The sequence below is a fragment of the Fukomys damarensis genome, unplaced genomic scaffold, assembly GCF_012274545.1.
Source record: "Fukomys damarensis isolate Sample0158 unplaced genomic scaffold, DMR_v1.0_HiC HiC_scaffold_33, whole genome shotgun sequence".
NCBI classification, from domain to species: domain Eukaryota; kingdom Metazoa; phylum Chordata; class Mammalia; order Rodentia; family Bathyergidae; genus Fukomys; species Fukomys damarensis.
This window is the reverse complement of record NW_022900945.1, coordinates 3,002,797-3,013,407: the sequence shown is the minus strand read 5'-3', so window position 1 is coordinate 3,013,407 and position 10,611 is coordinate 3,002,797. Positions and strand designations below refer to the sequence as shown.

The following is a 10,611-nucleotide window of genomic DNA, read 5'->3' as shown; positions in this document are numbered from 1 at the left end:
GGGCCACAGCGGGCAGGCTCTGCAGGAACGGGCTCTGGGGAGGGGACAGGCGGCCGGTGACCCACCTGCCCCCCAGCTGCAGATCCTTAACACAAGCGAGCCCGCCCGGCCCTGCCCAGCCAGGCACCGCACCCCGCTGCCCCAACCCTGTTCTGTTCTCTGCCAGCTGCAGCACCAGGGTCTCGGGGTCTACGTGGAGGGAGGGTTAATGATCAGAACAGAAGATCACAGAGGCGACTCTGAGGAGAACCAGGGGCTACGAGGACACGCAGCGGCGCAGTGGAGTTTAGAGGACGGAGTGCAGGGCACAGGCGACATGGGCACAGATACGGCGTAGGTGGGGACACCCTGGGCGGAGTACACGGCAGGAGCAGAGACCCACGAGGGCGGAGGCGGCCCTGGAACTGGGACATCAGCAGCATTCACACTGGACGGAGGCATCTGGCCTCCTGACCCCACAGTGATGCCATAGCCCCTGACCGCACACCACCCTCCACACCAGCCAGCCTCGCCTTCCCTGCTGTGTGAAATCTGCGCCCGGAGTGTTGTGCTTAAGGCTGCAGCTGTGGTGACCAGCAAGGCTTGGTATCTGCTAGGCTCTTGATAAGATGTGCAGGTGAGTGGGGTCGGCCCCACAGAGCCCTGGGTCTGCACCAGGCTCAGCACAGAAGTGCAGGCCGGCTCGGCGAGGCGGGGCTGCGCCCGGACCATTCGGTCCTTTGCTCAGCTTGTGCCAAGCCGCAGCCCACACAAGCCTGACACGATGGTGCAGCCTTAAACAGTATCTGAAAATGATGGCAACATTTATTTCCTTCAGATTTTTGTTTTGTTTTGTTTTTGGTACCAGGGATGGAACTCGGGTCCTTGAGCTTGTGAGGCAGGCAACGGAACCACTGAGCTAAATCCCCAGCCCAGCAACATTTGTTTCCAATAGCACGGATATTTGTAAACACATTTCAATTGTAATGACTTAGTTATACGTGATTATATATTTGTAATTTTTTTGCAGTGCTGGGGATTGATCCCAGGCCTCCTGAGCCACACCCCAGCCCTATAAATATTTTCTGAGTAAATATAAAAGCTCTTACTTTGAACTATTGACTTATTATCTAGCAGAACTATACTGCAAAATATACCTCTTCTCTGCCTAACAAACAGGAATCAATAAATATAACTGTGCTGCTTTGATGAGCTTCCCTAAACCTGATATACTCACCAAGCTACGATTTTAAGTAGCAACGTGTACTTATTAAAGACTTTCCTTAAAAGCAAAACAATCAGTCGACTTCTTGGGAACTCTGAACCATTCTCTCCAGACCCTTGTGACCTGGAGCCCCCGGCCCACGTACCTGGTGTGCTTTACTCAGGTGTAAGAATGTGGGGGGCACCGGGGTGCTGATGAGCTGCGGCAGGCTGGGGGATGCTCCGAGAACTGCTGTGAGAAAACAGAAAAACTCAACTGTGTGACGTAAGAGAATGCAAACGCAACAGCCCCAGAGGGTAAAGGGTGATTCCCTTAAACGTCTCACAGATTTATCAGAGGATGAAGGATATGCTGACCCTGTCAGTGGTCGAAGGTGACAGCTCCTTCCTCGTGATTCAGTCCTGGAAGTTGCTTTCATTGCAGCCTTCTGCCAGCCATAAAGTACGAAGCCCGGGCTCTCTCTCCACCGCACTTAGTGTGACCAACTCATCCCCTAGCTTCGGCTTGGCCTGCCTTTCCTTTCAGTGCTGTGTGTTTTGCTTTATATATTTGGAAGCTTTGTTACTTGGGGCACAAACATTTAAGACGGCTGCATCTGCTGGGTGAGCTGTGAGAACGACTGTCTTCATTCCTGATCATAATCAAAATCATCGAACTACAGAGCAGGCGCCTGAGGAAATAATGGCTCTCCGAGTCTCGTGTGTCAAGGCAGGGAGGGAGACCCTTGTATCGTGAAACCAGAGGAGGTGTCCGGATGCACAGCAGGCCACGTCAGAATCCCTCACGGGCCTCCTGCCGTACGCACAGATGACACGATCACCCGAAACACTCGCTGTGAATGCGCTGTGTCATAAAGAATTTAACTGGTGGGGCCAGAGATGTAACTCAGCAGCACCGTGCCTGCCTGGCAAGTGCAAGGTCCCGAGTTCGATCCCCGGTACTAAAAAAAACCAAAAAAATAAACTGGTTTTGTCCATGCTTCCTGAAAGGGGCCCCTCAGTCCTTAGGATCTCCCAGTTCGGAAGAGTGTTCTTGTCGTGTGAACACGGCTAAGCACCGGGAGCCGGGCTGGGCCGGGGAGGGAGTGGCGAGTGAGCAGAGGGAGGGGCCTGCGGCGAGCTCTTGGGACAGGACGGTCACAGGGAGACCGGGGGCGCCACGGCCCCTCGCCCAGCAGCCGCGTGTGGTGGCGAGCACGTGCCTGTGGGAGGCTGGGAGCTCTCGGATTCGCACCCAGATGGTCACGAATGCAGGTGGCCGGGAGCCCCTGGCCTGGGGCCTACAGGGGCAGCCGGGGGAGGGTGCAGCCCTTTATGTGGTGGCCGGCGGTGACTCCGAGTGTCGGAGTGCTGGTGTCGGCCGGCTGGGATGGAGGCTGCCCTGACTGACCGGAGCCCTGGACACCGACGTCCAGCCCCACGGTGCCAGTGCGGCCACACTGCGGAAAGTCGAACATCTTCACCTTCTGAACCGCACATCAGAAAGGACGCCCAGCAGGCTGCTCTTCGATGTATGCAGATACCATAGAGAGTCACGGTGCTGAGACGAAAGTAACGCCCCTGTCATGCGCTATAGAGCGAAGCCATCCTGTGACAGACCCTCGGCACGGCTAGCAGAAAAATCCTGCTAAAACTGTCACAGACGCGGGGGTGAGCCGGAGGCACACACGCAGCAGATTCAGGTGACTCGGAGCTCTTTTCATTTAACGTTGTTTAACGTTTATTAGCAGTTAAAAAGTCGGGATCGCATAAGCAGGCGGTGCCTACCAGGACTACTCAGAGCACACGACTGTCTCAGGCCGTCTCACGGGCCTGGAGAGGTGGCCGCAGGGCCCCACGGACTCACCTGGCTTCGCTGCCCGCGCACACAGCGGGGGCTGCAGCAGTGCCTGCAGCGTGGCGGGGTTGCTCAGCCCCTTCATGATCTGCACCGGGCTCGGCTCCGGGAGCAGCCCCTTCTGGCCACTCTGCATCTTCGGGGACACAAATTGGACGCGTTAGGGCAGGCACTTGGGCAAGCGCGCAGGACGCTGCCCCAGGCCTCTCCCTGAACCCTCTTCCGGCCAGAGCCTGCGCTGTGGTCTGTCTGCTTGTGTCCGTCCCATTCTTGGCCACAGGCCTCCACCCCGTTATCTGCACCCCACTATCTGTGCGACCTCAAGTCGCCGTTAAAGAGCCACTGGGAATCCGAATTGACGGATGGCGAGGTAACCTGGTGAACAACACAAGCACTTTGACACCACAGAAGTCTGTCTTAAAAAGATTTTGAGACAGGGACTCGTGATGTAGCTCAGTGGGCCTTACACTCACAGTGATCTTCCTGCCTCAGCCGCCTGAATGCCGGGAAGTGTGCACCGTGCCCAGCAGAAAGTGTCCTGTTATACCGCTGATGAGAGCTTAACACCAGGGCTGGGTGCAGCTCAGTGCTAGGAGTTTGCCCAGTGGGTTCCAAGCCCAGTGCTGCCAACAAGGAAAAGTTTAATAATGTGAGCTGTCTGACAAAGCAAAACTCTGCACCGAACATCTCTATTTCTTTAACTTAATCCTCTACAACTAGACCGAGATGCACCACTTTGACACGTGTAGCTGGGCCGCCTCCTACACATGTGAAATTGTTTCAGTTTTACAAACCAGCCTGATGCATGCAAGGGAAACACGACAAACTCCAGGCCCTGAGAAAGTGAGACCTGACCCAGCCAGCCGGGTCACTCTCCCCCGCACACAGCAAAACAGGGCCACCAGAGGGGGTGAAGTAGACATTGGCCATGATCCAGGGTGGCCACCAGGGAAGGGCTGTGTGTGCGGTATCGGGGACTGACCCCAGGACCTTTGCACTAAGCTCCATCCTTGCCTTTTTATTTATTTATTTTTTCAGTACCAGGGATTGAACTCAGGACCTTATGCTTGCCGGGCAGGCACTGGCACCACGCAGCAAAATCCCTGGCCCCTTTTTATTTCTTAACAAAAGAGTCTAAGTTGCCCAGGCTGGGCTGGAACTTGTGATCCTCCCTCCTCAGCCTCCCTGTGTGGTGGGATCACAGGTGTGCACTCCGCACTGACTTCAGGGAACGGCTCTGGGGTTACAGAGCCACAGAGCTCCCTCCACACTGCCTCTCAGCTCTCTCAGCCTGGCTCTCTCAGCCTGCACAGCAGGTAGGAAAAGAGCAGCAGCCGCCCAGGCCACAGCAGGCTTAGGGACGGATGGATGTGGGCTCAGGAGACGGACGAGCAGCTGGGACCACGGCTTCCTGCCGTCTGCGCAGCCTTCTCAGCTCCCTCAGCAGCCCCGGGGACGGAAGCCGGCTGTGGGCCAGGTCCTGCTCCCCGCATTCTGGGGCCGGGGCTTGAACCTGGGGCACACGCGGTGCCATGAGTCACTCCGGCACCCACACTCAAAGCCTGGCCAGCAGGGACTCAAGTCCTGGAGGTGCGGATCTGAGGCGGAGCCACACCCCAGGTGGAGGCAGCGAGGGACAGACAGGCTCTCTGCTGAGCCGCCAGGCTGCAGTCAGAGGCGGCCCCCCAGGCCTTGCTCTGTTTCAGGGGAAACGTGGCCTTGGAATTCTCCTTTTGAGGTGAAAAGTTTGAGATTTATAATGTGCACTGTGTGGCACGCACGGTCCTCCCTTCCCTGGGTCAGCTTTACTTTTGTGTTTTCGATTTGCACAGCAAGAAGCTCAGCTGGCAGGGCGCGGGGCTTTGATAAGGTCACTGTGAGAGCCTTTAAAATTTCATTTAAAATGTAATCTTTAAAACGCAAGAAAGATGCTATTTTCTACTCCCGCTTGAGCCCTGAGGGTTCCTTTTGTTAATAAATGATTAGACTCAAACAGGAAAGAATCCATGACAGGGCGTGGGAAGTCTGAAGTTCCAGGATTTTACCAGTGGCGGAAGCAAGGACAGAGTCGTGAAGGGAGAAAGAGCGGGTGCGGGAGCAGAACCAGGCGCCACCCTCACCGGGGTCAGCTTCTCCACCCAGGGGACAGGGCACGGGGTGGCGCCCTGGACCTCCACGCTGCTTTAAGACACAGATGAGGGGCAGAACGCATGTGACCCACACCCCGAGCAGCTGGGCGTCAGAGATCAGGCGAAGGGCAGAGTGGGGGGAGGACAGGGACGGGGCCGGGGAGCCCCAGAGGAGAGCGGCCCGGCTGCTTCCTGTCATCGGAGCCCAAGTAAAGAGCACAGAAGGGAGGAAGGGCACAGACACACAGCAGGCAGCCCAGCGGGGAGGCTCAGAGCCCGAGGGACAAGGGACAGTGGCCAGGGCCGTGAGCCAAGGCCCAGCGCCGTCACGGGAGAGGCACTGGATGTCCAGCTGCCAGCTAGCTCAGGGCGGGAGTGTTCCCAACCCTGGAGAGCGCCGAGGAGGAAGGAGCGCACACAGGAAGAAACTGCCCGCGGTGCAGCACAGCGCCACGGTGTCACTCCTACCCCGGCCTCCCGACAGTGTGTCCTCTGCCACCCTAAGTGAAAGAAACATTTAACCATGCGCAGAACACAGAGAACGACAATTCCGCAGAAAGTCATTTCCTCTGCAGACGCTGCAGTTGCGCCACTTACCCTGAAGGGAGGGTGTGAGACTCACCTGGAGACACAGACCCAGGGGCCGGCCCAAATGCGCACTCCACGCCACCACCGCCAGTTTTAGAGTCACACGGACAGCAAGGAAAGACCGGGCGGTCCCGGCAGCTCCAGGCTGGAGAACCACACTCATCCCTCATCCCAGCGACGGCAGGGGCCAGGCCCGAGCGGCAGCGGGGACAGAGACCGTGTTGGGCCAGGGCCCGAAGGTGAAGAGGACAGAAAGTGCGGCCGGGGTCCGGGTCTCACTGTGCCTGTGCGGGCGGCAACCCCAGGCCGGCTCTGCCCTACCGCTTGGAGGACAGATGTGCGGCGTTTACAGGGCCACAAGTGGGGGGCTGAGGAGAAGACGGAGGAGGAAGCTGTGACGGCAGCCGGCACGGGACGAGACGGGCGCTGGGCCTCGAATGCCACAATCAGAGCGGGGCGGGGCCCAACACAGGTCAGCGGTCCACATAACAGAGGCCAGGGTCACTCACAGAGGGGAGGCCGAGGCAGGACAGTGAGAGCGGCCTGGCTGGCTGTGTGCCTGCAAGTCCTGTGTTCACCCCCACCTGTGGGCCTCACCCCCTCCACAGACTGCCCCTCCCCAAACACAGGCACCAATGTGCACTCTGTCCCCCTCCCTCTCCTTTTTGTCTACCTTAAAATTCTGCCCAATAAACCTCTTTCCTCCGCTTTCTGAAATGGAAGGAGCTGCCAAGAGCCAGCAGCAGGGCTCACACCGTTAGTGGCCACCCTCCTGGGGGACATGGAGCCTGGGCCACAGAGCCACAGAACAGGGACTGGAGGCCCAGAGTCACAAACTTGGGGAGTTGATCTGGTGGGAGGGCAAACAGCCAGCAGAAAGGCAGGCGACACCAACAGATGGCTGAGGTCACGTGAGCCAGCGAGGGCATAAGGACAGCAAAGATCCTGCGCGGGAACAGCGAACTGGGAAAAGGGGGAGCTGGGTGTGGCTCACACCTGTCACCCCAGTACTTGGGGAGGCCGAGGCAGGAGGATTGCTGTGAGTTCGAGGCCGGCCAGGGCTATATAGGGAGACCCTGTCTCAAAAACACCAAAAATGGGAGGGGTCCAGGAAGCAAGGTCAGAAAGCAGGGGAGGGCGGGCGATGGGAGACCAAGGCCACTCCCTCCATCCCTTCCTCTAATTTCCTCCTGCCCAGTATGGCTGTGAAACTCTTTCTGACCAATCTCCTGACCCTGGTCCGACTGCTGCAGCGCGGAGAGAAGATTCCCCAAGCTCCCCGTGACGTCCACTTTTGGTCCCCGTCCCTCAGGCCTCAGCTTGCCCCTCAGGCCCAGCTCTCCCACCCCACCTCTGCACCACGCAGCCCCCCAGATCCTGAACCCCCTGTAACGTGGGGACCCGGCTGGCTCCTGTCTGCAGAGACCACGGCGACAACGTGGAAGGAGCGGTGGGCGACAACTGCACCTCAGCACAGGCGAAAGGGCAGGTGACCGGCAGACGAGAGGCGAGGGACAAACAAGGGACACACAAGGGTGAAGACCTGTCAGCCACGAGGGCCGGCAGCACGCCGACTGCAAATGCAGGCTCCCACCCTGACAATGCAGACAGGCAGTGCTCACGCAGAAGCTCTCTCTCTCTGGCAGTCCCTCGCTTGGCTTGTCAATTTCGCATCTGTCCTTAATGTCCCACTTAAATGCCACACTCGGTTCTTTAACGTGACACCCAAATGTCACTTCTTCATGAGGTTCTCCCCAGTATTTGCAAAACTGTCCTCCTTTCTTCCTCCCCCACTTCCTTCCTTCGTGAAGTCAAACCCTTGCTGTGCTGCGTGCTAGGGTGGTCTGCGGAAGGCGTGGTCTCCATCCCTAAGGAGCCTCCCGCGGGGAGGAAGCTGCCACTTACTACAATGAGGAAGTGGCAAGGTGGCGCCGGGTAAGCAAGCTCTCATCTTTGGAGACTTGTGGGCGCCACAACACTTCCTGTTACGCTTTTATCTGCATAGCCTCCAAAGCCTCACATACTCGTAGATGGGGCTTTCAGAAGCGGGTGAGATCACGGGTGTGCGATGCTGGGATTGCTGGGATTGAGGGTGCTCTGGTAACTGAGCTTAGCATAGTTCTGGGTGTGGATCATGCAAGCCCTGCCCTAGGTGTGAGCAGCACCAGTCAATAGGTTTATAGCTTAAAGGGACAGAAAGGCAGGCTGCCACCGCCACCTCCTGCCCTGCCGTGGACTGTTTCTCCCGTGACACCCTCCTGCCACGCAGCTCTGCCTCGAAGCCAGCCAGTTATGGACTGACACCTCCACAAGCTGTGAGTTAAATCAACCTCTCCTCCGTTAACTTGTGGGTGTTAGGTATTGTATCCCAGTAGTGAGAAGAGTAATCACGACACTTTCAAACATTTCTTCAAAAGCAGGTGTCTTGCACTCCAAACTTAAAATAGAAATAGCAACTCAAATATTTGCTGAGTGAACGAAATTCCTTCAAAACGTTTCTCCAGATGGACGCACTGCAGTAAGCAGAATTTCTCTTTCTGGTGACAACTGACTTCATTCACCATGCCGTTTAACCAACTTTGTAAAACAAGACGAACACGAGGAATGCCTTCAGTGTCACGGAAACATAACAACAGTACAGTCTGGGACCAGTTACCCTGCACAGATGGCAGCCATGAAGATAGCACAATATTAGAATTTTCCCCATCCCTAAGAGGAGGCCAGCTGGGGGCGTGTGCACTTGCCACCCTAACACTCAGCAGGCTGAGGCAGGAAGATCTCATGAGTTCAAGGCCAGCCTGGGCTACACAGCTTGATGCTGCCTCAAGCAAACCCTAACGCTAACAACAACAATCACAATAATACAACAAGAGGGAGACCTTACCACACGCTGCGCTGCAATCAGTGCCGCCAGAGTGCTCCGGCCCGGCGCCCCTGGGGCACAGAAGGAGACCTGGACGGCGCGGCCCCCGATGCTCAGGCCCGTGGCTGCCTGCCGCGCCTCCTCGGCTTGCTCCGGGCTGCTGTACTCCACCACGGCGAAGCCCCCCGGGGAGCATCCTTCATCCTGCGCCAGCTGACGGGACACGGCTCGTCACCAGCACAGCTCACAGTGACAGACACGACAGGAACAACATCCACATTCAAGGACAAAGGCAGAGCACACGCTGGTGACCCTGTGTTCCTACTGTATGGAAGGCAGGGTTTACCGTTGGGTAGGTGCAGGCCTTCCCAAAGGCAGGAAGATAAACCAGTGGCTGATTTTTTTTTTGTTTTGTTTTTTGTTTTTGAGACAGAGTCTCACTGTGTAGCCCAGGCTGGCCTTGAACTCACAGCGATACTCCTGCCTCAGCCTCCCAAGTGCTGGGATGACAGGTGTGCACCACCACGTCCGGCTGAACCACACTGACGTAAAACAAAGTCTTCATCGTCCAGCAAAGAAAAGGGGAAGGAATCTCAGTCAACTTTTGTCTTGATATTTTGGCAGAGCCCAGGAATCTGGGCAAGAATACCAAAACGACCCTCACTCAGGAAAGTGCACCTGGGACATTTCCCCCGAATGTGACCAAAGTGAGCTGGTCACTGTGACACTCGCCGTGTGTCCAGCCACCCGAGGAAGGGAATCAGGGCAGCCTGCACCCAGAGCAAAAGCAGGAGCGGCACAGGACACCGTGACGGCCAGCTCGGAGCGCGTCTGAATGGTACATTCAGCCACAAAGTGACAGATGTGCTCAGAAGTCCACCGGGTCTGTCCGAGACGACACACCGGACTCCTGCTCGGGTCTGCACCTCTCAGACAGATATCCAAAGAAACCCTTTTTAAGGGTTTGGTTTCTTTTACTGTTATTCTATTTATTTTTGTGGAACTGGGATTGAACCCAGAGCCTTTGCTGTGAGCTACGTCCTCAGCCCTTTTCCATTTTTTTTTTTTATTTTGAGACAGAATCTAAGTCTAAGTTGCTCAGATTTGGCTTGAATTTGCAATCCTCCTGCCTCAGCCTCCCAGAATGCTGGAATTACAGGCGTCCAGTACCACGTCTCTCTCGCTGGCTTCTTTTATTTTTAAAACTTAACTTTTCTTCGACTTTGTTGGTATTTGGAATAAACTTTTATTTTTTCTTCATGTTCTTTTTCTCTTTTAAAACTGCCCTCCAATCTCTTTTTCCCCGGTAACCCTTGGGGAGGGAAGTACCTGCTGCTCTCCATGCGCCCAAGCGCCCTCTCCTGCTCCAGCCGGACGGCCCCTGGCTCCCGGCCGGGTTGGATTCAGAGACGCACCGACAGGGGGCGCCCCACGCAGCCCTACTATTGCAAACCAAAAATACCACTCTTCTGTCTGATGTGCGGATTCTCGCCGCTCTACAAAGGACACTGGTTTTCGTCCCTCAAAAGCGGGGCCACTTTAAATGCTCAGCCCCCCTGGAGCTCTGCGCGCGCAGGGTGCGCCCCGGGGCCCGCTGTGCTCCCGTCCTCCGGGATTTCCGCAGGCGCTGACTGGTCCCTCAGGACCCAGCGAAGTTTCCGGGCCGTGACGCGGCTGGGTAACCGCTGAGGATCCCACGGGCCACGCTCGGGAGAGCGGGCTTTCCCCGGCCCAGTCAGCAGGCAGTGAGCTCTGCGGCCAGGGCAGAGGCGCGGGGCCTCACGGGGCGCTCTGATGGCACACGGGGGCTCCTGGGGTCACCGCACTGCGGCTGAAGGACGAGGATTTAGAAAAAGGCGATGGCCGACCTCAAATAACTGCCTGTCCGACTTATTTACCACCGCGGAAAGCACCGAGTCGGGCGCGACACCCCCAACTTCACATTTCTCCTGCCAGAGCCGCCATCCCGAATGTTTGAGTGAGGGAGACGG

At 56.9% G+C, this 10,611-nt stretch overlaps 1 protein-coding gene across 1 annotated transcript in view; it reads right to left on the bottom strand.

The window, feature by feature from the left end:
• The window catches only part of Raver2 (ribonucleoprotein, PTB binding 2), a 63,057-nt gene that overhangs the window by 14,467 nt on the left and 37,979 nt on the right, over positions 1-10,611 (bottom strand). The window contains exons 7-9 of the mRNA XM_010605232.2: positions 8,642-8,833; positions 3,050-3,176; positions 1,350-1,435 (exon numbers count right to left, since the gene is read on the bottom strand). Of these exons, the coding sequence (XP_010603534.1) occupies positions 1,350-1,435; positions 3,050-3,176; positions 8,642-8,833 (405 nt within the window). The remainder of the gene's footprint in view (positions 1-1,349; positions 1,436-3,049; positions 3,177-8,641; positions 8,834-10,611) is intronic.